The following is a 25000-nucleotide window of genomic DNA, read 5'->3' as shown; positions in this document are numbered from 1 at the left end:
TAAACATAATAGTTTTAATAACTCATCTTTAATAACTGATTTATTTAATCTTTGCCATGATGACAGTAAATAATATTAGACTAGATATTTTTCAAGACACTTCTATACAGCTTAAAGCAGGCATGTCCAAACTCAGTCCTGGAGGGCCGGTGTCCTGCAAAGTTTAGTTCCAACCCCAATCAGACACACCTGGGTTTGCTAATCAAGCTCTTACTAGGCTTTCTTGAAACATCCCTGCAGGTGTGTTGAGGCAAGTTGGAGTTAAAATCTGCAGGACTCCGGCCCTTCAGGACCGAGTTTGGATATCCCTGGCTTAAAGTGACATTTAAAGGCTTAACTAGGTTAATTCGGTTAACTGTTACCTAAAGTCCCTGTTCAGATGTTGCATTTCAGACATTTGTCAGGTTTTAGCCCTTTAACTTCTCCTGTGTGTAGCACTAGTCTCTAACACACCTCATCCAAAACCTTAAGTTGTGTTTTGATGCGATTTGTGTCTGTTGTAGCTGTGAAGGAACTGAAAACGTTCAGTGTAGTGATTTTAAAATTGCGGTCAAAACCTGCCGGAACTACTTTAATTATGCATTTATTTGATTATAATGGCACACTATAGGATGTTCATCAGCCAATCAGAATGAAGCATTGAGCAGCCCTGTCTTATAAACCGTGATAGTGTGAGAAATGTTGAATCTGCTTGAGTACTTTTTGCTTTTACTGTACAGTATGTCTTTAATTCCGCTGATAAATTGGGTCGGATGTGTGTGTGTATGTTTCTGAGGAGTTCAGTCTCAGTCTCGGTGTTCTTCAGCATTTTTTTCTGAAGCTGTAGATCCTGATTAACACAGAAAGCCCTTTGTTTTTCCACAGATGTACGAGGTTTTCAGTGTGATCCGTGATCTGGGAGCCATCGCTCAGGTTCATGCAGAGAACGGAGACATTATAGCTGAGGTAATTTTCCCTGGATGTGGTTTTTAGTGTAAATTTGAATTCACAAATACAGTAGTTTGTGTAATTGTATAAATATGTGATCTAGTACAGTGTTTCTCAACCACGTTTCTGGAGGACCACCAGCACTGCATGTTTTGGATGTCTCCTTTGTCTGTCACACCCATTACAGCTCTTTTTTAGTCTCTGCTATTAAGCTGATGATCTGAATCAGGTGTGTTTGGTTTAGGAGGCATGAAATATGTGCAAAGTAGGTAGTCCTCCAGAAACACTGATCTAATGCACAGTTTTAGTGATTTTACAATAGGTTTTTGCATTCATTGAAAAACACAACATGTTTAAGTGTGGGACGAGAAGGGTTTGTAAATTTGTTGTCATTTAAAGCAATTCAAACGAGATTTTTCTTGCAGTATTAGATCAAGATAAGATAAAAAAGTATGTTAGATAGCACTTTGTAAATGGTATTTTAAATTATAGTAATACACTGTATAGTTTAATAATATTATAGCGACAATCAAACAAACAAACAAATAAATAAATAAGTATTATAATTATAAAAATGGCAAAAAGACCTGTTTGGCTTTCATTTAATTTAATTTCATAAAATAAAATACCAGTTTGGACAAATTGTTTTCCTTGTTTTCTATATATGTGTGTCAATATGTTACCAATATAATATAATATAATATAATATAATATAATATAATATAATATAATATAATATAATATAATATAATATAATATAATATAATATAATATAATATAATATAATATAATATAATATAATATAATAAAATATAATAACTTTTTTGACTTATTAATAAAATAAAATAAAATAGAATTAAATTAAATTAAATTAAATTAAATTAAATTAAATTAAATTAAATTAAATTAAGTTAAATTAAATTAAATTAAAGACCAGTTCGGACAAATAATTTTCCTTGTTTTATATATATTTGTGTCTAAATGTTACCAATATAATATAATATAATGTAATGTAATGTAATATAATGTAATATAATTGAATATAATATAATATAATCACTTTTTGACAATATAATATAATATAATATAATATAATATAATATAATATAATATAATATAATATAATATAATATAATATAATATAATAAAAAAAAATTTTATTAAAGACCAGTTCGAACAAAATATTTTTCTTGTTTTGCATATATTTGTGTCTTCATGTTACCAATATAATATTTATATATATATATTATATATTATATAATATAATATATAATATATATATATATATATTATATATATATATATATTATATATTATATATATATTATATATTATATATATATATTATATATTATATAATTATATTATATTATATTATATTATATTATATTATATTATATTATATTATATTATATTATATTATATATTCATTCATTCATTTTCTTGTCGGCTTAGTCCCTTTATTAATCCGGGGTTGCCACAGCAGAACAAATCGCCAACTTATCCAGCACATTTTTACGCAGTGGATGCCCTTTAAGCCACAACCCATCTCTGGGAAAATAATGTAATGTAATGTAATGTAATGTAATGTAATATAATATAATATAATATAATATAATATAATATAATAAACTTTTTCAGCTTATTAATAAAAAATAAATAAATAAAATAAAATCTGCCAAATTGTCTTGACCATATTTTAACAATGCAATTAAAACCATGCAATATAAATTTCCTTTTTTTTTTTTTTTTTTTTTTTACTTTCCATAGCTTTTTGTTTGTCCATTCAAACCTCTTGTGCTCTCTCTTGTTTTTTAGGAGCAGAAGAGGATTCTGGGATTGGGCATTACTGGTCCTGAGGGACACGTCCTGAGTCGCCCAGAGGAGGTAAAACACTTCATAAACACCATGATTGTATTTTAAATCACACCACAACAAATACACCACCAGAACACATTCACACTGCAGAGAAGTTTTTTTTTACACCAACACGGAGACAAAATAACCTTCAAACAAGCTTCAAAGGTGAATTTATTTATATAGCATCATAAAACAACATGAATGCTGGCCAAGACATGACTGAATAAAAACCAAAACACAGTACATAGTTCAATAAACAAAGGCTAATAATTTTATTCTTAAAATTGTGTTAAAAAAATTAAAAGCTGCTTTTATTTTAGCCAAAATAAACCTAAAAAGACTTTCTCCAGAAGAAAAAATATTATCAGACATACCGTGAAAGTTTCCTGATTCTGTTAAACATAATTCTGGAAATATTTAAAAAAGAAAAAAATGAAAAGGGGGGCTAATAATTCTGACTTCAACTGTATATATAAGTCAGCCAAAGAGAAGAGGAGGTAAAAAAAACACTTAAAGGTCCCATGAAGTGCTTTGAAATGTGCATTTTTTATTTGATGTTTGACCTGAAACATGAAGAGGGGTTTTGACAGTGTAGCTCCTCCCCTTTTTGATTAAAATAGGCCAATAGCGTTTCATTTTTCTCACAGCTCAGCCAGTGAGAGTGGTTGAGCTCAAGCGCATCAAATGAAAAGCAGATCATTAGCGTCTTGAAGGGGGCGGGGCATGTCAGATACTAGAGAGCATTTGATTGGTCAAGTTTTGATGAGAAACTGAAGTATGAGGTGACTTGAAGAAAACCATTAAAAATCCATTTTGGTGGAAATCACAAACTGCAAGCTTTACATGTTTATATTACTTTTATATAGCATAATTGTCTTGAGGATGTGTCAGCGTTCAGGAGCTGCTGATCTGAGTTTTACTGTAATCTGAGCTGAAGGTCAGTGAGTTTCTGCTTTTGGTTTATTGTAGGTGGAGGCCGAGGCTGTGAACCGGGCCGTGACCATCGCTAACCAGACCAACTGCCCGCTGTACATCACCAAAGTCATGAGCAAGAGCGCAGCCGACGTCATCGCACAAGCCAGGAAAAAAGGTCGATAAAAAATCTCATATAAAATAATATTAGCGTCTCAAACTGTTATATAAAGTAATTTCCTTTAAGTTACATATATATAACATAATATTTCTACATGCATAAATACTTCACAAGAATATGTCTAGGGGGCTTTGAGCTGTTTACCTCAGGCAACCCATGTATATGAAACAAATAGTTTTGAATGCGGTTTATAATGTGTATTTACTTTTGTATGATCTCTTGAATTTTTAGTTGATGTATAGTGTATTTACAAAATCTAATGTGCTGATGATACCCAGCTATACCTCTCTTTTCATCCTGATGATCCCTCGGTTCCAGCTCGCATCTCAGCCTGCCTGTTGGATATTTCACACTGGATGAAAGATCATCATCTTCAGCTGAACCTCGCAAAAACGGAAATGCTTGTAGTTTCTGCCAACCCGACTCTACACCATAACTTTTCAATCCAGATGGATGGGGCAACCATTACTGCATCCAAAATGGTGAAAAGCCTTGGAGTAACGATTGATGACCAACTAAACTTCTCTGACCACATTTCTAGAACTGCTCGATCATGCAGATTCGCACTCTATAACATCAAAAAGGTCCGACCCTTCTTATCTGAACATGCAGCTCAACTCCTTGTTGAAGCTCTTGTTCTCTCCAAACTGGATTACTGCAACTCTCTACTAGCCGGGCTTCCAGCTAACTCTATCAAACCTGTTCAGCTGCTCCAGAACGCAGCAGCACGAGTGGTCTTCAATGAACCAAAAAGAGCACATGTCACTCCGCTGCTAGTCCGTTTGCACTGGCTGCCAGTTGCTGCTCGCATCAAATTCAAAGCTCTGATGTTTGCCTACAAAGCGACTTCTGGCCTTGCTCCTTCTTATCTGCTCTCACTTCTGCAGATTTATGTGCCCTCAAGAAACTTGCATTCTGTGAATGAACGTCGCCTCGTGGTTCCATCCCAAAGAGGGAAGAAATCACTTTCGCGAATGCTCACGCTCAATCTGCCCAGTTGGTGGAATGAACTCTCTAACTGCATCAGAACGGCAGAGTCACTCGCTGTCTTCAAGAAACGACTAAAAACTCAACTATTTAGTCTCCATTTCACTTCCTAATCTGCAATTGCCTCTTTGGATATCACACTAACTTACCCCCAAAAAAAAAAAAAAAAAGTACTAATACTTCCCTTCTTAGACTTTACAGACCTGAAACTTGCCTACAGCACTTATTCATTGTTGCTTTTATAGTTGTGTAAATTGCTTCCTTGTCCTCATTTGTAAGTCGCTTTGGATAAAAGTGTCTGCGAAATGACTAAATGTAAATGTAAATAAACTATTTTAATGGAACAAAAAAATTTTGTTTTTATGTGGTTAATGATTTTAAAATAAAACAAAAAATTACATTTAAAAAAAATAACCTATTTATTAAATCAAATTAACCTAATATTTAAGTAAAAATAACCAATTATTGGGTAAAAAAAACAACAACCTAATTGTGGGGTTTAAAAATAATAACCCAATTACGTCGGTTAATTTAACCTCTGATGTGTTCTGTCCCATATTTACCCAGCAGTAGGGTTAAGTGAAGTTTTTAAACTAATTTCGAGAGGAGCGCGTGATATAATTGACTGCAGCTGGCCGCCTATCTACACTCATTAGTTAGCCAATCAGATCTATCCTAACATACGAAGAAACCCCCATCCACCCCCTTTCTCCTCCTTTCCTCCTTTACAAAAAGGGGAGCTCTCGAGAACCACCTGATCTCATACTCCCCTCACATGCTCTATGGACCTGGCGGGAGCCCTGGGCTTAACTATCTCCGAGCTCAGGGTTCTCTCCCGGGACAGCATGCCAAACCTGCTAACAGTTGTCAAGCAATATCTAAGTGTGAACTCTTGAAAAACAACCCAATTTGGGTAGTTTTTAACCCTGTGTTTTTTTAATGTGTAGAGTGATGTTGCTGAAAGTAATTAAGCTTAAAGGGATAGCTCACCCAAAAACACATGAATTTTTACTTCAAACCTCCATGAGTTTGTTTCGTCTGTTAAACACAAAGGTAGATATTTTGAAGAAAGCTGAAAACCTGCTGCCCATGACTTCCATAGTAAAAGAAACACATACTATAGAAGTCAATGGTTACAGGTTTTTTAACATTCTGCGAAATATCAAAACAATATACCATTATCAATGTTGGCAATAAATACGTACAAGACATACAAAAACATTACACACACATTTAGACCATACCTATCAACCCTCTCGTTTTTTCCAGGATTTTCCTGAATTTTACAATTCTATCCCAATATCATCCTGTAAAGGCATTTTCCCCTATTTATTCCATATTTTTAATCTTTCTATGAAGGGTGGCAATAAACATTAAAGAGCCGATCCTCCCTATACACAGCCCATACCAAAGCAATAGCGGCATTATCATGATGTAGCAAACTTAAGTGTTTATGACTTACACTTTTCGTTGAAAAAAAGGCTCCTTATGTCCACCTTTTTTGCTGTCGTCATCCTCACTTGTGTGTGTCACACACCTCACACACCTTCACACATGTGAAATTGACCCCCCCCCCCCCCCCCTCCAGTTTTGTCGCTGTTACATTTAAACGCAGCTCCAGCCTCTCACATGACAGCAGGTAAAGGCACAGCCAATCCTATTGTTCATGTATGTTTAGGGGCGGTGCGACTTGAGGAGAGAACGTGATTTAACCGTTTCAGCATGTCTAGGTTACAGTTTTTCTCAGGGCCTACTCACACTATGCCATCCGTACCGTGCCCAGGCCCGTTTCCCGGATCGTTTGAGAAGTGTGAGTGCGCTGAATCGCGCTCAAGCACGGTTCACTTGGCCGGCCCTGGCCCGGTTGGAAGAGGTGTGCCTGAGCGCGGTACACTTGGGCTTTGGCGCGGTACGCTTGTGTGTGAGTGCAAAACGCGCCAAAGCCCGAAACCGAAAGCGAGACGTGACTTTTAAGGTACTGTTTGATATGGATTTATTAATCATTCTTACTGTTCAGTGATCGCAAACTGCCGTAGTTTATTAAAGACGCAAACCCCTCACTGCACGTCAGCTGCGCGCCTTCAGCAGACCTCCTCATTCCTGCAGCACGAGAGCTTTATGATTATGAGCGCCAAAAGTGGCGGATCTGTTCGGCGAAATATCTGACTGCGTGTCTCCGCATCCCTAAGGACTGTTTGGCGAAATATTTGACTGCATGTCACTGCATATCAAACGACTGAAACGATATAACTAGAGAAATCTCCACCGTGCTACTGAGTGAGAGCGTATGGCAAGCCGTTATAGCATTTAAACTCTTGTTCTGACTATCCATAAATAAATTTAGAGATATCTCTAATTATATTTTGACTAGTCATAATTATAATTCGACTAGTCAGAATGACAATTAGAGATATCTGCAATTACAATTGTACTAGTACGAAATCAGATTGGAGATATCTGCAAATATATTATGACTAGTCATATTCCTCCATTGACTTCCATTGAAAAATATTTGCAGATATCTCTAAGTTTTGACTCGTCAAAAATCCAATTCAAGTTATCTACAACTGTAGTTCGACTATTAGTAAATTAATTAGAGATCTTCAAATATATTTGTAAATATCTCTAAATATGATGAATTAAAGACATCTCCAAATGTATTATGACTAGTAAAAACTCAGAGATATCTCTAATTACAATTGTGACGAATCAAAACTCATTTAGAGATATCTGCAAATATTTTTCAATGGAAGTCAATGGAGGAATAGGACTAGTCATGATATATTTGCAGATATCTCCAATCTGATTTCGTACTAGTACAATTGTAATTGCAGATATCTCTAATTGTTATTCTGACTAGTGGAATTATAATTATGACTAGTCAAAATATAATTAGAGATATCTCTAAATGTATTTATGGAGTCAGAACAAAGATTTAAATGCTAAAAAGGCTTGCCATAGAGAGCGCTTCTGAACAGCGCAGCAGCGATGACGTAAGCGTGCCGAGGCCCGATATGGTGTGAGCGCGGGCCGTCGGGGGAGACGGGAGGGGGGACAAGCGTGCTTTGGCCCGGTTCGAGGCAACTGTACCTAGTGTGAGTACAGCCTCAGTCGCTTTGGTGCATTTCTCACAACACTAGTGCATTTTTGCACAACATTTAATGACTTTCTCAAAACAGTTAGTACAAACTGCAAAACCGAGCTGATAACCTGCAAAAGCGTGTCACATGCTCAAAATGCATAGTTCATTTCTCAAAAGCAAGTATTCATGTCAATTAAAGTGTCAGTATCATCAAAATGAAACGTCCTGACACCATTGTTTATGAACAAGATAGTCAAATGGCGTAGTCATGTTTTCATTATGACAGTTTACTCTGGACATTTTTTCAATGCAGAAAAGTCAGATTTTGGTGACACTTCCTGAAAATGCTCAAGACAGCACTGTATACTATTCGCACAGCCATTTGAAAACTACAGCAATGTTGGACATCACAGCATTTAGTGAGGTCAGTGGCGCCCCCAGAAAATTTTCTTAGGGGTGGCCAGAAGAGGCCGCACCAAATCTTGGGGTGGCACACAAAAAAAAAATGAATTCAGTGTAATGTTATATTTTTGTTTCTGGTAAACGAAATAATGTAGTTTTATTCATTTAATTAATTCTACTTGAAATATTGCAATTTATTCTTTGAAATAATTCAGCAAGTACATGTGCAAACCAAATAAAAATCTATGTTTAGTTTAAAAACACTTTTCATATACTGTATAAATGACTTCTTTTTTTAAGTGCCTTTATTGTACATCATACGGTATATGCCATGTCTAAAATTAATGAAGATTAATGAGTTTATTATTCCCAGTGATGGGTTGCAGCTGGAAGGGCATCCGCTGTGTAAAAATGTGCTAGATAAGTTGGCGGTTCATTCTGCTGTGGTGACCCTGGATTAATAAAGGGACTAAGCCGAAAAGAAAATGAATGAAAGAATAATGAGTTTATTAATTACCCAAACAAATGAACAAACTGAACAAAAGGCATTACTATACACACTCACTATACCTAATAATATTATTTATACATATTGCTTTTTGAACCATTTTATTAATGCAGCTTCTTCTATTGATATACTGTAGCTTAAGGTAAATATTAAATAGCCATTGCTGTCTATTGAAGGTGTGTGCGTGCTGTCGATCGGGGAGGGTAGTGGTGGTTCTAGTTTAAATGACACCCTGGGCGAACCACCCTATACACCCCCACCTCTCTTGAATTGTTAGATTTGTTATTCAATAAATATAACAATGTATTTATATTTATTCTAAATAAATATAAATAATATTAATATACAATTATTATTCTAAATAAATAACAGAAATCAGTCCTAAATATTACTGGAAAACAACAACTGGAGTGATATGCCAACATCACTTAAGAAACCTTTTGCATGAAAATTAATTATGACAATTCTAAAGAATACAAAAAATGTATTATAGAATTATCTGTGGTCTTAGACCAGATCATGGCTGAGAAATCATGTTATGAAGTCTTACCTCCCTGACTCATTATCCCTCCTTTCTGCTTTAAAGGCATGCTTAGTGAAAGTAACATCATCATCATCATCATCATCATCATTATATTATATAAACTTTAAACGACTTTCAAAACTCGCTGCGTGCCGACACTTCTGCACAAAAGGCTGTTACTCCGGTTTCACGGGGCATGAGCGGTGCCTATTATGTCGGCGTGCATGCAAACAACCAACCGGGATTCACACAGGAGTGCGTGAGGCGCGCGGGAATGGTTTTCCGCGCGCATGCATCAGTTTGCTTTCACCAGCATTGAACCAGAGGGGGAGAGCTACGTCAGTAACACCAACAATAATTTAGTGACTGCATTTTATTTATTTATTTATGTATTTATTTATTTATCTAAATATTGGGAATTTATAAGTTCATTTAAATCAATAATGTCAACCGCAAAATTTTATTGGGGTGGCCAAAGGGGTGGCCACAGGGGTGGCCAGAGTTTACCGAGGGGTGGCCGTGGCCACCCCTGGCCACCCCTTGGAGGCGCCCCTGAGTGAGGTATCTGAGTACAAGACACTGAATATGTATGTTTCACATTTTTACAGCCTTTGCTCGTTGCAATTCTAATTTATTCACAGCATTGTGCAAAAGAATAAACACACCCTTATTTACAACAAGCATAAGCTTCCATTGGGTAGAGCTGTGCACAACTGTAAACAATATTGCAGTACATAATGGAACTGAACCTACAACACACACAGAGCTGTAAATCATTCATCAAATTGTTCATTTTAGAAGACATTTTCAGAAAAATAAAGATTTAATTTTTTTTAATAAAATTTGCTAGACAGATTTTGACAACTAGTTCAACATTTGTGTATGTAATGACTCAAGTAATGAAATGAGGACTATTAGTTTTATGTAGAATGACTATTCAGCATTCACAAGTTTAGACTGACATGACATAAGCAAACGATAATGTTATAAACAGCAGAGGGTTGTATGAAAGCAGTTGATGCAAGTCCAAAAGCATTCGCAATTTGTTGAAAGGAATGAGAAACTGCTACTAGGATGTGCACAAATGACTAATTGTTTTGAGAAATGCATGACCTGTTGTGCAAATGTAAATAGTGTAGTGAGAAATGCACCAAAGCGACTGAGAAAAACTGTAAGATAATTAAATTATTGGCGGGGACATTTCAGTAGTTGGTGGATATTGGTGGGGACGCGTCCCCTCCGTCCATGCTAAATCTTCGCCCCTGAATGTAGCATACTATTTATTCTGTCCTTTGTAAATATTAATTAATAAAACATATTAATGACTGCTTCAACTGTTTATTTACAATGAAACAGCTCAAGATGAACATATTTAGTCATTTGGGGAATTTATTTATTTAATTTTTGTTCCTTATTTTCAGATCCCAATGTTGACTGGTAAGATGTAGACACAATAAGGTCAATTGTGTGTCAGTTAACCTCTGATGTCTCCTGTACTTCGTCTGCAGGAACCGTGGTTTACGGCGAGCCCATCTCTGCCAGTCTGGGAACAGACGGCACTCACTACTGGAGCAAGAACTGGGCCAAAGCTGCAGCCTTCATCACGTCTCCACCACTGAGCCCCGACCCAACCACACCGGACTACCTCAACTCACTGCTGGCCTGGTGCGTTCAATGATGCATTGTAGGACGTTAGATTACAATCGGACCACAGTGAGGTTTAGGGTGCTTTCACACTTGGTTAAATTGCCTGGTCCGAACCTAAGTTTAATTGCCCCCCCGTGCCACCTTCTCGACTGGTTTGCGTTCACTCCATCTTCTTTCTATCTGAACCCCGGTACGTTTGCATCATCAAGCTGCTGTTGTGTGTACAGCTGTTACTATATGATGGCCACGAAAGCAAAGCCCCAAAATGAAAAGATGTACACACAATGGCCATTCTAATTTAACTGAATCTTTTGCTTTTGGGAACATACAGAAAGCCACTTGCGTTTTTCTGCCGCAAAAATATTAAAAACGTTCAGGACATCACTCGACATCTGCAGAAGTCGTTTTCGAAGACGAGCAAACATCATCACTGTGTTTGCCCTGGCTCAGTCACGATTGTCGCCAAGGTAACGTTAGGTCAGCGGGGCTCAAACTCTGTCCTGGAGGGCCAATGTCCTAAAAGTTTAGTTACAACCCCAATCAGACACACCTGGGCTAGCTAATCAAGCTCTTACTCGGCTTTCTAGAAACATTTTTGCAGGCGTGTTGACATAAGTTAAGAGCTAAAATCTGCAGGACACCGAGTTTGGACACCCCTTCATTAGGTGATACACACACACACACACACACACGAATGAACATTATGAAAACTAAAGTTTGTTGTACAGTTGGTGGTTCACTTCTGTTATTTGGTACGATTGCATTCATATGAGAAGTGAACCATACCAGAGTTAGCATGAGCTGTACCCCAGACCACCTCTTTCAGACGGGCTCTGGTATGGATTAAATGTGCGCACCCGAGTTCAGAAGACAGTGTTCACACTAGCTAAACGCAGTGTACTTTGACGTGAAATAGACCTGGGCGCAGAGCAAAAGTGCTAGTGTGAAAGCACCTTTGGACATTAAAGACTGGTGTGTGTGTGTGTGTGTGTGTGTGTGTGTGTGTGTGTGTGTGTGTGTGTGTGTGTGTGTGTGTGTGTGTGTGTGTGTGTGTGTGTGTGTGTGTGTGTGTGTGTGTGTGTGTGTGTGTGTGTGTGTGTGTGTGTTTGTGTGTGTGTGTGTGTGTGTGTGTGTGTGTGTGTGTGTGTGTGTGTGTGTGTGTGTGTGTGTGTGCGTGTGTGTGTGCGTGCGTGCATGTGTGTGTGTGTGTAAGGAACAATGTTGATAGGTGATCACCAGAGGTCGGCATAATACATAAAAACTATTGGCTTGTCAAGTCTGTTTTGTTTCTTGAAATAAATAATTGTGGGTACTATTTCAGCTAGTTCACTAGGAATTTTTTTTACTTTTATTTAGATTTTAAATAATAATAAATATATAAAAATAAATAGCAGACTTGTCTTGTCCCTAGGGTGGTAAGTCCCACAGACTTGTGGGATTAAACAAGATTAGACATTAAAAAAAACATTTAAATTCCTGTCCAGAGAGGTCATGTTTTGATCTTCGATTGGTCTCACGCAGTCTTGCGATTTCGCAGGTCAGAGTTCACCAATTTTAAACTTTGCAACGCAGTGAACTGCAAAACCTGTCGCACGAGCTTGTGTTTCCGGTCTGACGCATTCGGTTGCTTATGAATGAAAGTCTATGGGGCAAAAAGTCCATTGTAATTTAAAAGTCGCAGCTTAATTTATTTACATTTTACACTAGGAGAACAAAACCTTTATTGTTTTAGTACTTGCAATTGAATGTAATGCATATTAAACTGGTGACACATCTTTTTCATGAATCGTCTCATTTTGTCTTCAACTACAGCAGCAGTACTTGATTACTTTGATTACAGTAGATTACCGCAAACTCCTAAAATGCAGTAAGTTAATGTAAAAGTTTTAAAATGACCCACAATGCAGTGCATATTATAGTAGTGAACGGTAAGGAATGGATGTGGTATTTTACTGGCCATTTGTGCAGTGAATAAAGTCTAACAGTGTACTATTAAAGGTTTTCCAACGAAGACCTGGCATTGTATTGTCAAAAACCCTGATATGGACCATGCACAGAAACATTAGTGTGTGTGTGTGTTGTGTGGTTGTTTTAATGATTTGTGTGTGTGTTTGTGTGTGTGTGTGCAGTGGCGATCTGCAGGTGACGGGCAGCGCTCACTGCACCTTCAACACGTCTCAGCGGGCCGTCGGTAAAGACAACTTCACCTTCATCCCTGAGGGAACCAACGGCACCGAGGAGAGAATGTCCATCATCTGGGACAAGTGTGTGGTGAGAGACGCTGCGTTCATACACTCACAGACACATTGTATGAGGCCTGATGCTGCCCTGACCAAATGACATTTTATTTGTATTTAAATCAATTTGCTTTAATTGAAGTAATATTGTGTTTCTCAATGTTTGCACTATATAGCAAACATATAATTAATCATAATGTTTATTATGATTAATTATTTTATAAATATATTCAACATTATTTAGAAATATGATATATACAAGTCAGAATTACGAGCCCCCCTTTGAATTTCTTTTGTTTTTTAAATATTTCCCAATTGTTGTTTAACAGAGCAATGAAATTTTCACAGTGTGTCTGATAATATTTCTTTCTACTGGAGAAAGTCTTATTTGTTTTATTTCGGCTAGAATAAAAGCAGTTTTTAATTTTTTAATAACCATTTTAGGGTCAGTATTATTAGCCCCTTTAAGCTTTTTTTTCTCGATAATCTACAGAACAAACCATCGTTATACACTAACTTGCCTAATTACCGTAACCTGCCTAGTTAACCTAATTAACCTAGTTAAACCTTTAAATGTCACTTTAAGCTGTATAGAAGTGTCTTGAAAAAAATCTAGTCAAATATGATTTACTGTCATCATGACAAAGATAAAATAAATCAGTTATTAAAGATGAGTTATTAAAACTATTTTGTTTAGAAATGTGCTAAAAAATCTGCTCTCCGTTAAACAGGGGGCTAATAATTCTGACTTCAACAATTTATATATATATATAATATAAATATATACACACATATGTGTGTGTGTGTGTGTGCGTGCGTGCGTGCGTGCGTGTGCGTGCGTGTGTGTGCGTGTGTGTGTTTGGCTTTGAAAGTAATTCATGAATGGACATCATATCAGAGTCGGCCCAAGGCATAAGCGAGCTAAGCAGCTGCTTAGGGCCCCATGGCCACCAGGGGGCCCCCAAGAGTGCATGAAATTACTAACTTTCGTTTTTGTTCTAGTTTGTTGGAGAGTTTGGTTATAGATTATGGGTGGGGCAAATATATCAATATGCTCTGGCGCCAAGAATCGATATTTATCTAAATGTACAAAAGATCTGAATTAATTAATCTATTTTGACTGCAGCCATTTACCGCTGTGACTGCAGTACACCCAGCTGCCACCAGGTGGCTTCTCCCGTAATGGTGGATCAACAACACATCAGAGACGCACCAGCCTTTTTAACCACTGACAGATGAGCGATTGCAATTGTGAAACTTTATACAGGAATATGGGCTCACACTATTTAATTCCGCAAAAATATATAAAGATATCAATAGGACAAGAACACATAATTTGAAGGGTTTTTACTTTATTTAACCCTTGCAGACCTTTGCAAAGTCTTGTAGATGGTGTTTTTGCTGAAAATATTAGATAAATTAAAAAGAAAAACTTAAAATAATGTTCTTTTTAAATTGATGAGTAAATAACTAATGTTCTCCACTGCTGGAAGCATTATAAGTGCTCAGAGGAGTCTGTGCTCACCTTTCTGAGCATTCCAATCAGTTACTGTTCTTGAAGAAAATATATTAGTCTAGTGGCAATGCAACATTTTGCATGATTAAAAATAAACCAGGGCTATGCATAAAATACATCAAATAAGTTGGCCAAGTTGTAATAAATGTCTTCAGCTTACAGAAAACTAGAAAGCAATAAATTGCTATTTTAACTGTTTTCTAACATGCACAGTTGAAGTCAGTATTATTAGCCCCCCTGAATTATTAGCCCCCCTGTTTATTTTTCCCTAATTTCTGTTTAACAGAGAGCAGATTTTTTTCAACACATTTGTAAACATAATCGTTTTAATAACTCATTTCTAATAACTGATTAATTTTATTTTTGCCATGATGACAGTAAATAATATTTGACTAGATATTCTTCAAGACACTTCTACACAGCTTAGTGTCATTTAAAGGCTTAACTAGGTTAATTGTGATGCTGCTGCTCTGATTAATTTAGAGATGAACCCTCTATCTCTGCATTTTTCAGCTTGTTGAACAGTTGTGTGCTTTTTTTTACACAGTTGCAATACTATAAACGTGCTTTTAATGAAAGAAATGCATCTTATAACTTTTTGACGCATTTTTTACTCTTCATTTGCAAAAGATTTTATATATCATGGTTGGTTTTCTTCTGATCAAATTTCACAGCCATGTACTATGAATCATTGACAGTTGGTAAATACTGCAAAAATTCTTTCCTTTTTATTGTTTTTGTCTTCTTTCTAGTCCAAATATGTAAAAAAAATCTTTCTAATTTTCTAGAAAGATTTTCTGTGGAAAATGATTCTTGATTTAATTTGATTTTGATTTAAAGTGATTTTTTTTTAGATATTTGAACTAGAAAATACAAAAAGCATATGTAAGAAAAAAAGCATATTTTATAATGTAAGCAACACAGATACAGCAAATAAAATTGATAACGCATTTTAAATTTAAAGTGTGCAAATAATCAAGGATTAAAGATAATTTATCATATTGTGTGCACCAAGGGGGCCCCAAATAAAATTCTGCTTAGGGCCCCCTAAAGGCTTGGGCCGGCCCTGCATCATATGGTAGTGAACTTGGACCCAGAACCCTCTAAATTGAGCCTTGAGCCTTATTTTTTTCCAGAAGAAAAAAATATTATCAGACATACTGTGAAAATTTCCTTGCTCTGTTAAACATCATTTCGGAGATATTTAACAAAGAAAACAAAATTCAAAGAGGGACTAATAATTCTGACTTTAACTGGATAGATAGATAGATAGATAGATAGATAGATAGATAGATAGATAGATAGATAGATAGATAGATAGATAGATAGATAGATAGATAGATAGATAGATAGATAGATAGATAGATAGATAGATAGATAGATAGATAGATAGATAGATATTATTTATTTGGAAATAACACTATTTTGCACAATATACTATGCTTGTATTTGGTGTTTAAATTCAGTATAATATATAACTTCATCATCCCTGTGAACTCTTTGTGAGCTGATCTTCAAAATGAACGCTCTGCTCCTCAGGTTACAGGTAAGATGGATGAAAACCAGTTTGTGTTAGTGACGAGCACCAACGCAGCCAAGATCTTCAACCTGTACCCGCGCAAGGGCCGCATCGCTGTGGGCTCTGATGCCGATCTGGTGCTTTGGGACCCCGACGCCACCAAAATCATCTCCGCCAAGAGTCACCACCTGGTGAGGAAAAACTGATAACCATATGTGTTGTGCTGTGAGTTAACATGAACTAACAATGAACGTAATATTATATAACATTATATATTATATGAGCATTATCATACGAGTAGCAGTGCGATGTGGCGATATGGGTGACGATATACAGCCATATTGCTCTGCTACTCGTGTGATAATGCATTTATACAGTTCGACAGCATCGTGTATATAAAAAAGAGAATCAAACAAGGAGAGTCTCAAAATCCTTTTGTATGAGGAACTACTTTCTTCCGCCATTCATTCACATCTGCAGCTAACCGTCAGAACAGAAGAAATCGGTGCTAGTTTAACATAACATTAGTCATAACAGCAGAAAGTGTCCCTTTAGAGCTAGTGTTTGAATGATTCTCTAGCATAGGGGTGCCCAAAATATTCTTCTGAAGGGCCAAAAACCAAACTTGATTGAAGCTAATTAGGTAATTTCCAAATTTTGTTTAATAATTTTTTAAAAGACTGGAAAACAATCTTTATATTAACTCATACATCATAATTTTTTGTACATTTTATAATGAACTTATTACAGTAAAAACTAAAACAATCTAATTTATAACACTAGTTTTTGCCTTATTTGCTCACTGATGCCTTCTACATAGTCCTCTATCCGCCTAGTGGCATTATTTACATTTTTAAAAATCTGATTCATTTACACCATTCGATCGAAACATTTCATTTCAGTTTGTTTGTAGCTCAGCAATAAAACAGTCGAATAAAAAAAGATTACATCAAATTATAATTGTAATTGACGATCTCTTTTAAAGGCTTTCGCCTCAACCCTCTTCATCCTTTTCACTCTTTTTTAGATGGGATGGTGGGCGAAATCAAAGGTTACAATCGGCCAACCTTGGCCTACTGGCCTTACTTTGGGCATCTCTGCTCTAGCGTCTAAATGTCTGAAGTGATTACAAAGCAGGTGATTTTGCTCACAATTTAAGACTATAAGGCTGAACAGCATGAAATGCCATCAGTCTACAGAGACTTCCCAGTATTTCTCTTTTGCAATCTGGAGATCACAATAATTAACCCCGAAAAAGCCAAAGCAAAGCAAACACTACCAGATTACTGTTGTGTTTGCGATAAGGAAAAACACTGAACACATGCTGACATTTCTTCTTTCTTACTTTTTTTTAGCTAGTCTGATGTAACGAAAGCAAGCGATGCATTAAAAACAAACAGATAGCCACCTTAAAAGTAACTCAGGGTTAAACAAAAAGTGGCCACCGCAAAATACTACATTCCTCATATGTAAGTTCCATCTCACACTCAATAGGCTACAAGTAATGTGGTGTGAATACAGCACGACAACATACAAAAGAAAGAGATCGACTTAAAATGCTACTTACCTATTTATTAATGATTTGATCAGCTGTAGTTTGTAGCTTTCCGCTGTTTACCTCCTCTAATGCTGCGTTCATACCAGACGCGGAACGCGCGTCAAGTGCGAGTGGTTGACATGTTAATTCAATGCAAACGCGCGAATAGCCATCCTGCGGCGCGATATGGGTGAATGACGCAGCGCGAATGACGTGAATTGCGCGATAGGCGCGGTGCGAATGTCGTGATACCCGCAAATTGAGCGTTTTTGCACGTTTGACGCGCGAGTCGCTCGAGTTCGAAAATCTGAACTTCAGCGGACATTCGCACCGCGTTAACCAATCAGGAGCTTGCTCTTGTGGGGGTGTGATTTTGACGTATCGCATGTTGTCCCGGGCAAAATCCTCCAGCCGACATCGACAAAAAGTTCAGCAAACTGGGCTCGGCTCAGTCAGAAGCGCCGCTGAAAGCCTCCATCATCCAGGTTCAGTTTCTGGAGGAGTTTATGAGCTCACAGAGCTGGATGCACCTCTGAAAGGATCTAGTGGACTCAGACACGACCCTAAAAGTATTCGTGCAATTTTTCAGTCTTCATAAAGCACTTAAACACTGTTATGTTCTTCATAAAATCCATGTTAGCCATTTAGCAATGAAGCTAGAGTCACCGGGCAGATAGAAGCCCTGCCCATCACGCGAATCCGCGTCTGTTCTGAAGTGAATTTGACGCGAGAATGAAGCAGATTTGACGCGCGAATAAAGCGGGGTTTGATGCGCGAATGAAGCGAGTAAACTCAAATGTTCACGCGGCTATTTACGTGCAGATAGCGCGATGTATCCGTGCGTTCCGCGTCTAGTGTCAAGGCAGCATTAGGGCTTATTATGCAATCTCTGTTGCCATCTTGTGGACAGAAAACGTCAGTCGTGCTCTGCTCAGTATGATAGACTGATGGATGCTGATGTGTTGTATCTCTGAAATTATAAATATTTAAAATAGGCACTGTCTTTATAAATAAACTGCATAGTTGCAATCAAAACAACTACATTATCGACTAAAAAAGCCTCAAAAGTACATTATGTTGTCCAACAGTTGCAATATTTGTCAAATTGTAGTCCTCTGCTTGCCACTCGTGTGGGCGGGGTAATACAGAATAGAACACAGGAGTTTTGATATTGCAGAAAATTGCATGGCTATCAGCCAATCAGATTTGAGAACCAAACAGAACTGTTGTATAAAAAATAGTTCATTCATTTTCTTTTCGGCCTAGTCCCTTTATTAATCAGGGGTCGCCAAAGTGTAATGAACCGACAACTTATTCAGCATATGTTTTACACAGCGGATGCCCTGCCAGTCCAGTATAATTCCAGTATAGTTCCAATATAATATAATATAATATAATATAATATAATACATAATGTTTTAGGATTATTTAATATTTAGTGACCTACTACTACTGTATGTGCTGTGGGTTGTGCTGAAATACATAATATTTTAATGATTTGTTTAAAGATCTGAGAGGTTTTCCCTGATTAATGCGTCTCTCAGGCGGTGGAGTATAACATCTTCGAGGGTATGGAGGTGCGTGGAGCTCCTCTAGTGGTCATCAGTCAAGGGAAGGTTGTTCTCGAAGAGGGAAACCTGCACACTACTGAGGGCTCTGGACGCTACATCAGCCGCAAACCCTTCCCAGACTACGTCTACAAGAGGATAAAGGCCCGCAGCAGGGTACATGCATGCACTCACACACACATCCAGACATTGTGGTTTTAAAAAGCAATGCACCATTCTTCACTTTTGTTGATGGCCAATCACGATACCCTAAAATGATTTATTTGATATACTACATTTTTTTAAAGGTAAGTGGTTGCAAACTATTATATGGGCTCAATTTAAACAAACAGATTAAGTTGAACATTACTAAATTCAGTTTGTTGGTAAGGTTCCAGACACAGTGGTTATAAATAGTAATGCACCATTCATCATTTTTATTATGGCCAATCATGAAACTGTAATAAGTCGGGTACAAGAATAGTCAGAAACAGAATTGTCAGACAGGCAAAGGTTAAAACAGGAACAGACAGGAGCATGAAGATAATCCAAAGTTTATCATGGCTGGAAAACACTAGCTGTGCATATAACCCACTGACACTGAATATTGAGTAGAGTGTAGTGGTGTAACGAATCACAAATCTCAAAATTCAGATCTCATTATGTTTTTTTAAATCATGGATCGGACCATTTTTCGGATCAGCCAACAAGGGGAGGAGACAAATCGTCAGCTTGGAACTATAAGTACTATTGTATCTGCTTTTTGAATGATTTTGAGATATTGAGCTTCAAAGATTTTGCATTTCATATAGCAAACAGTATGGGCCCTATTATACACCCGGCTCAATGCGGCGCAAGACGCGACGCAATTGTTGTTTGCTAGTTTAAGCTTGGTCGTTTTGAGTCGTTTTGACATTTTGCACCCCGCTGTTTAAATAGCAAATGCATTTGCGCTCATATGTGCGCCCATAGGTGTTCTGGTCTAAAAAAAGAGGCATCTTAAGGTACATTGCTGGCGCGTTGCTATTTTGAGGATCTAAAATAGATTGTTCAAACGACCAAATCAGGTCAATAGTCCAGCGTAGAGCACGTTAGTTGTGTGCCTTGCTTACACATTGCTTAAAATACACAGGATGTACAGCAATACGCAAATATCTTTACAAATGAAAAATAACTAAAGGATTAAAATATTACAAAAATTATCATTTTCTAGCCTACATAAATATAAAAACCTCTGCCTTCGTGTCTTCTTTATCTCGGGGGGCTTTATTCATATTAATTTGCTTTTGTATAATGTTATTATTGTTAGCAATATTATTTATTATACGCATATTTATATTTGTTTTATTAAAAACAAGCTTAGATTTGCCCACCTGTCAGGTTTTAGACTTTATGGGGCACAGCATGTGTTTTAGGATATAACTCAGTTTTTTGAGCACACTTCGTTATTATTGTTCATTTATTCGTTTGCTGGAAATTAGAACTGAAGTTAGAAATAGTTTTGAAACGAACTTTGCGCTTAACAAACTAAATTATTTATGTATAGGCTAATTGATGTCTGTGCCTTCTACACGTTTCCCTATCCACGAGAGTGAAAGTGAAATTAAAGAATGAGGAGGCTCATATCTCATTCTCACGCTGCAGATGCTCTGTTTAACTGTTTTTTCTCTAGTGAAGCGTTCCGTTTTTCCACTTACAAAGTTGGCTATGTAAATAGCAAATGCGCTATGGCGTGACGCAACTGACTCTTAAAGGGAATGAGAGATGAGACTCTGATAGGTTTATTTTCAAAACACTATAACTCATTAAGAGAATAATTTCAACCCTGTTAGACCATGCGCCACGGAGCAAAGTGGATTTTTCTGTCCTTAAAATAGCAAAAGTGGATTCGGGCACGCTCTTAATGCTTTTGCGCCCTGCGCTTTGCACTTTGCGCCTGGATTGTCAAAATAGAGTCCTATGTGTGTAACATTTTTTTTTTTAAATAAAAAGTCTTAATGTAAACAACTTAAAAAAAAACATCCCATAATGTAGATGAGTTGTCATTTAATAAGAATTTGTCAATATGTCAATTTTGACAAAAATGTCAGATAGAACCTCATAATTCTAATGTGATGAAATGTAATTTGCTTTCCATTTATTTAAAAAACAGTTCTGCAGGAAACTTTTAGTTTTAACAAACAGAACTTAGAAGCTGTAATTTTATTAAAAATAAAATGAGGAAATAATCAGCTGAAAAAAAATAAAATAGTAAAATATTCAGTAGTGTGAAAAATTCAATGTTACTCCTACTGTTTCTGCTAACGCTAAATGCGCTATTTATTTTTAGTCTTATTTTAATAAATGATTCAGTTATTCACTCATAAATCTTCATTGCTAGATGATCCTTTTTTAGGAATTATTCAGTGTCATATTTTTGATTTCTGATTGTCGCCACCTATTGGTTAAATAATGGAATTGATGCCTACAACTTTCATTTTTAAGCATCAGGTTAAATGCATGACAGTGATTTTATTCTTTACCATAAACATCATTGATTAAGCTGAAGCATAAACTGTTCTCCTAGTACATCTGTGTTATTTGACTGTTTGTAACTTCATAACTAACTAAAAAGACTAAAGACTGAATCTCCTTGTTGATTTTTCCATTTTTCAAACACAGATGTGAATGCAGCGATTCGAAGGATTAATAAGCATATGCAAATCACCATCATTTATAATTGATGTTGTGTGGGTGTAAGCTCACGACTTTTAAGTGATTAATCGTGAAGCTTACACTGAATTCATTAATGCAGGCTAAACAAGTGACAGAAAAGACCTTTAATAACCTGGGAAACCCACTACATCGCCAACAGTGGTGTAAAGTAACATTACAAATACTCAAATTACTGTAATTGAGTAGTTTTTCTCAGAAATTGTACTTTACTAAGTAGTTTTATAAATGTGTACTTTTACTTTCCCTTGAGTACATTTTTAGTGCAGTATCTGTACATTTACTCCACTATTTCCTTCAACCTGCAGTCACTACTTTATTCTTTCTTGTCTATGGAGATTAGAAAAATCAGTCCTGTGATTTTCTGTCGAATCACACATAGAAGGTAAATCTCAAGACATGTGCACTTTACATTGCAGCAAACTGTTTGGAAGCATTCAATTCAATTATAGCAAACCAACTCTAAGAGGGGCGTGGTTAAGAATATTGATATACAGTTGCTATGGAAACCGTCAGATTGATGTCAACATAAGGACAGGCACTCCAAACGCAGAAGCAAATGGTCAGATTTTGATTGAAGAAACAAACATTTTAACTTGGTGTATTAACTTGCACAGATTAATTAGTCACTTTGAGAATGGTAAATTTTGATTTCACATGGACTTAAAAACATGACAGAATAATAGAAGTTTAAGATGAACTAAAAAAAAGTCGAGTTATTAGTTGCGCATGAGGGACAAAAAAACATTCATTTAAAAAAAAAATGGGTTTTTAATTTATTGAGAAGGTCTTTAAAATCTGTTTACAAAACAAATAAATCTTTGATAAATTCTATTAGTATTATTTAGAAACAAAGCCTTTTAGTTTTATTTTGATTATTATTGCTTATTTTTATTTTATTATGGTTTTATGGTTAGTAGTTCATGGTTGTGGAAAAGCAGAACAATGTGTTACTTATTTTTGTATGTGTATGATATTGTATCTGCACAAAATGTTAGTAAATATATTTGGCAAAAAAAAAACCTTCAATCAGTGCGTTTTCAATTATAAATACTTTGTTCTGTTGATGTATTTTTGATGTAGCTTGCTGAGCTTCGTGGAGTCCCCCGAGGTCTATATGACGGTCCGGTGTGTGAGGTCACAGTGACGCCCAAGGTCATGACCCCTGTGACCTCTGGTAAAACTTCGCCAGTTAAACCTGCACCTCAACCCGTTCGCAACCTGCACCAGTCTGGATTCAGCCTGTCGGGTGAGTATACAGCTGGATATACCACACTTATTTACTTAAAAAGTTCACCACTACGATAATGACAAAATACCCTTTTTTTTTTTCAATATGCAAAAATAAAAAAAACCCAAGCGGGTTTTTTGCCCTCGAGTCCTAATCATTTGATTTTGCTTATCTACCTACATCAAAACCCAATCCCATACTTAATAATACATCATACATAAGAAAAAATAAAGAAGAGTGAAGAAACAGATCCAGGATGCTTCTTTTTTTTTATTTCATTTATTCATTTTCTTCTCGGCTTAGTCTCTTTATTAATACGGGGTCACCACAGCGGAATGAACCAACCACTTATCCAGCAAGTTTTTACGCAGCGGATGCTCTTCCAGCTGCAACCCATCTCTGGGAAACATCCACATACACACACTCATACACTACGGACAATTTAGCCTACCCAATTCACCTGTACCGCATGTCTTTGGACTGTGGGGGAAACCAGAGCACTCAGAGGAAACACACGCGAAGGCAGGGAGTACATGCGAACTCCACACAGAAACTCCAACTGAGCCGAGGTTCGAACCAGCGACCTTCTTGCTGTGAGGCGACAGCACTACCTACTGCGCCAGTGCCTCGCCCCTTATTTTTTATTTAAATCACCTTATTTTAACATTCAGCAACTCTGCTAACGAACAGAGCACTTCATTATGGTAGCTTGAACAATCAAGTAATAAATAACATCAATTCTTTACTTTTGGACTTTAGTGCAACATTAAATTAAAAAATCTAATATGAAAACAAACAGCACCTCTACTTAAAATACCCGGCAGGCATGTGCTATCTTGGCTGTGATGTCCTGTGCCTTCACGCTGTCCCGGGGCATTTTTTCCTCACCTCTTCAAACTCTCCTGGAGTGTGAGCTGACTGGTCTTCGTTTGGGTCGCCTGGGTAAATTCGCTGTATTGTGTCGGGTGTTTGTTTTTGAGGTGCCTTATCAGGTTTGTTGTGCTAAATGTAACCATTTCCTTTCCTACTCTTGCAATCCGAAGTTTACATATCTCACAGTTTGCTATGGCTTTAATGCGCGACACCTCTACATCCTCAGGCAGTATGCCGGATGCATTACCCCGATCTGTTCCGGGAACTCGCGATTCTCAAATGAAGCACATTCATTCATTCATTTTCTTGTCGACTTAGTCCCTTTATTAATCCGGGAACTTATCCAGCACGTTTTTACCAAGCGGCAACCTCCCGCTCTCCCTCAGGAAGCCAATACGGAAGTAACTAAAACTGCAATTCATCCAAAATTCCGTCTCTAGTCCTGGCCGCTCCTGGCTCCAAAACAGAGCAAATTTCAATTGAGCCCACTGTTAGAATGGCCAACTTTACAGCAGAAAAAAAGGTGTTTACAGCCTGGTACAAAAAAAGATTTTGGTTAATACAGCTAATATTACCCTTCATGATAACTGAGGGGGGTGAATTTTTTTAGAACTCATCCGTTTCCTTTATATTAAGTTATATTAAGTTTGCATAATTAAGGGAGTGGCCACTTGAGTGACAGCAATGTCTCGTATTTATCAGCATATTTCACCTTAAAGACACTAAATATAGCATATTCTATGACATAAAAGTAAAATGTGTAAACCCACACATAGGAACCCGAAAAAAGAGAATTTTA

The 25000-nt window shown here is 36.7% G+C and overlaps 1 protein-coding gene across 2 annotated transcripts in view; it reads left to right on the top strand.

The window, feature by feature from the left end:
- Window positions 1-25000, top strand: part of dpysl2a (dihydropyrimidinase like 2a) — a 67573-nt gene that overhangs the window by 40601 nt on the left and 1972 nt on the right. For both annotated transcript variants that reach the window (XM_087264123.1, XM_087264124.1), the window contains 8 exons: window positions 865-945; window positions 2746-2814; window positions 3757-3877; window positions 10891-11047; window positions 13159-13300; window positions 16322-16492; window positions 19383-19562; window positions 23181-23346. In XM_087264123.1, the coding sequence (XP_087120249.1) occupies window positions 865-945; window positions 2746-2814; window positions 3757-3877; window positions 10891-11047; window positions 13159-13300; window positions 16322-16492; window positions 19383-19562; window positions 23181-23346 (1087 nt within the window). The remainder of the gene's footprint in view (window positions 1-864; window positions 946-2745; window positions 2815-3756; window positions 3878-10890; window positions 11048-13158; window positions 13301-16321; window positions 16493-19382; window positions 19563-23180; window positions 23347-25000) is intronic.

The sequence above is a fragment of the Danio rerio genome, chromosome 8 (genome assembly GCF_052040795.2).
Source record: "Danio rerio strain M-AB ecotype USA chromosome 8, GRCz13ab, whole genome shotgun sequence".
In the NCBI taxonomy this organism is placed as follows: domain Eukaryota; kingdom Metazoa; phylum Chordata; class Actinopteri; order Cypriniformes; family Danionidae; genus Danio; species Danio rerio.
This window is presented reverse-complemented; position numbering and strand designations above follow the sequence as displayed.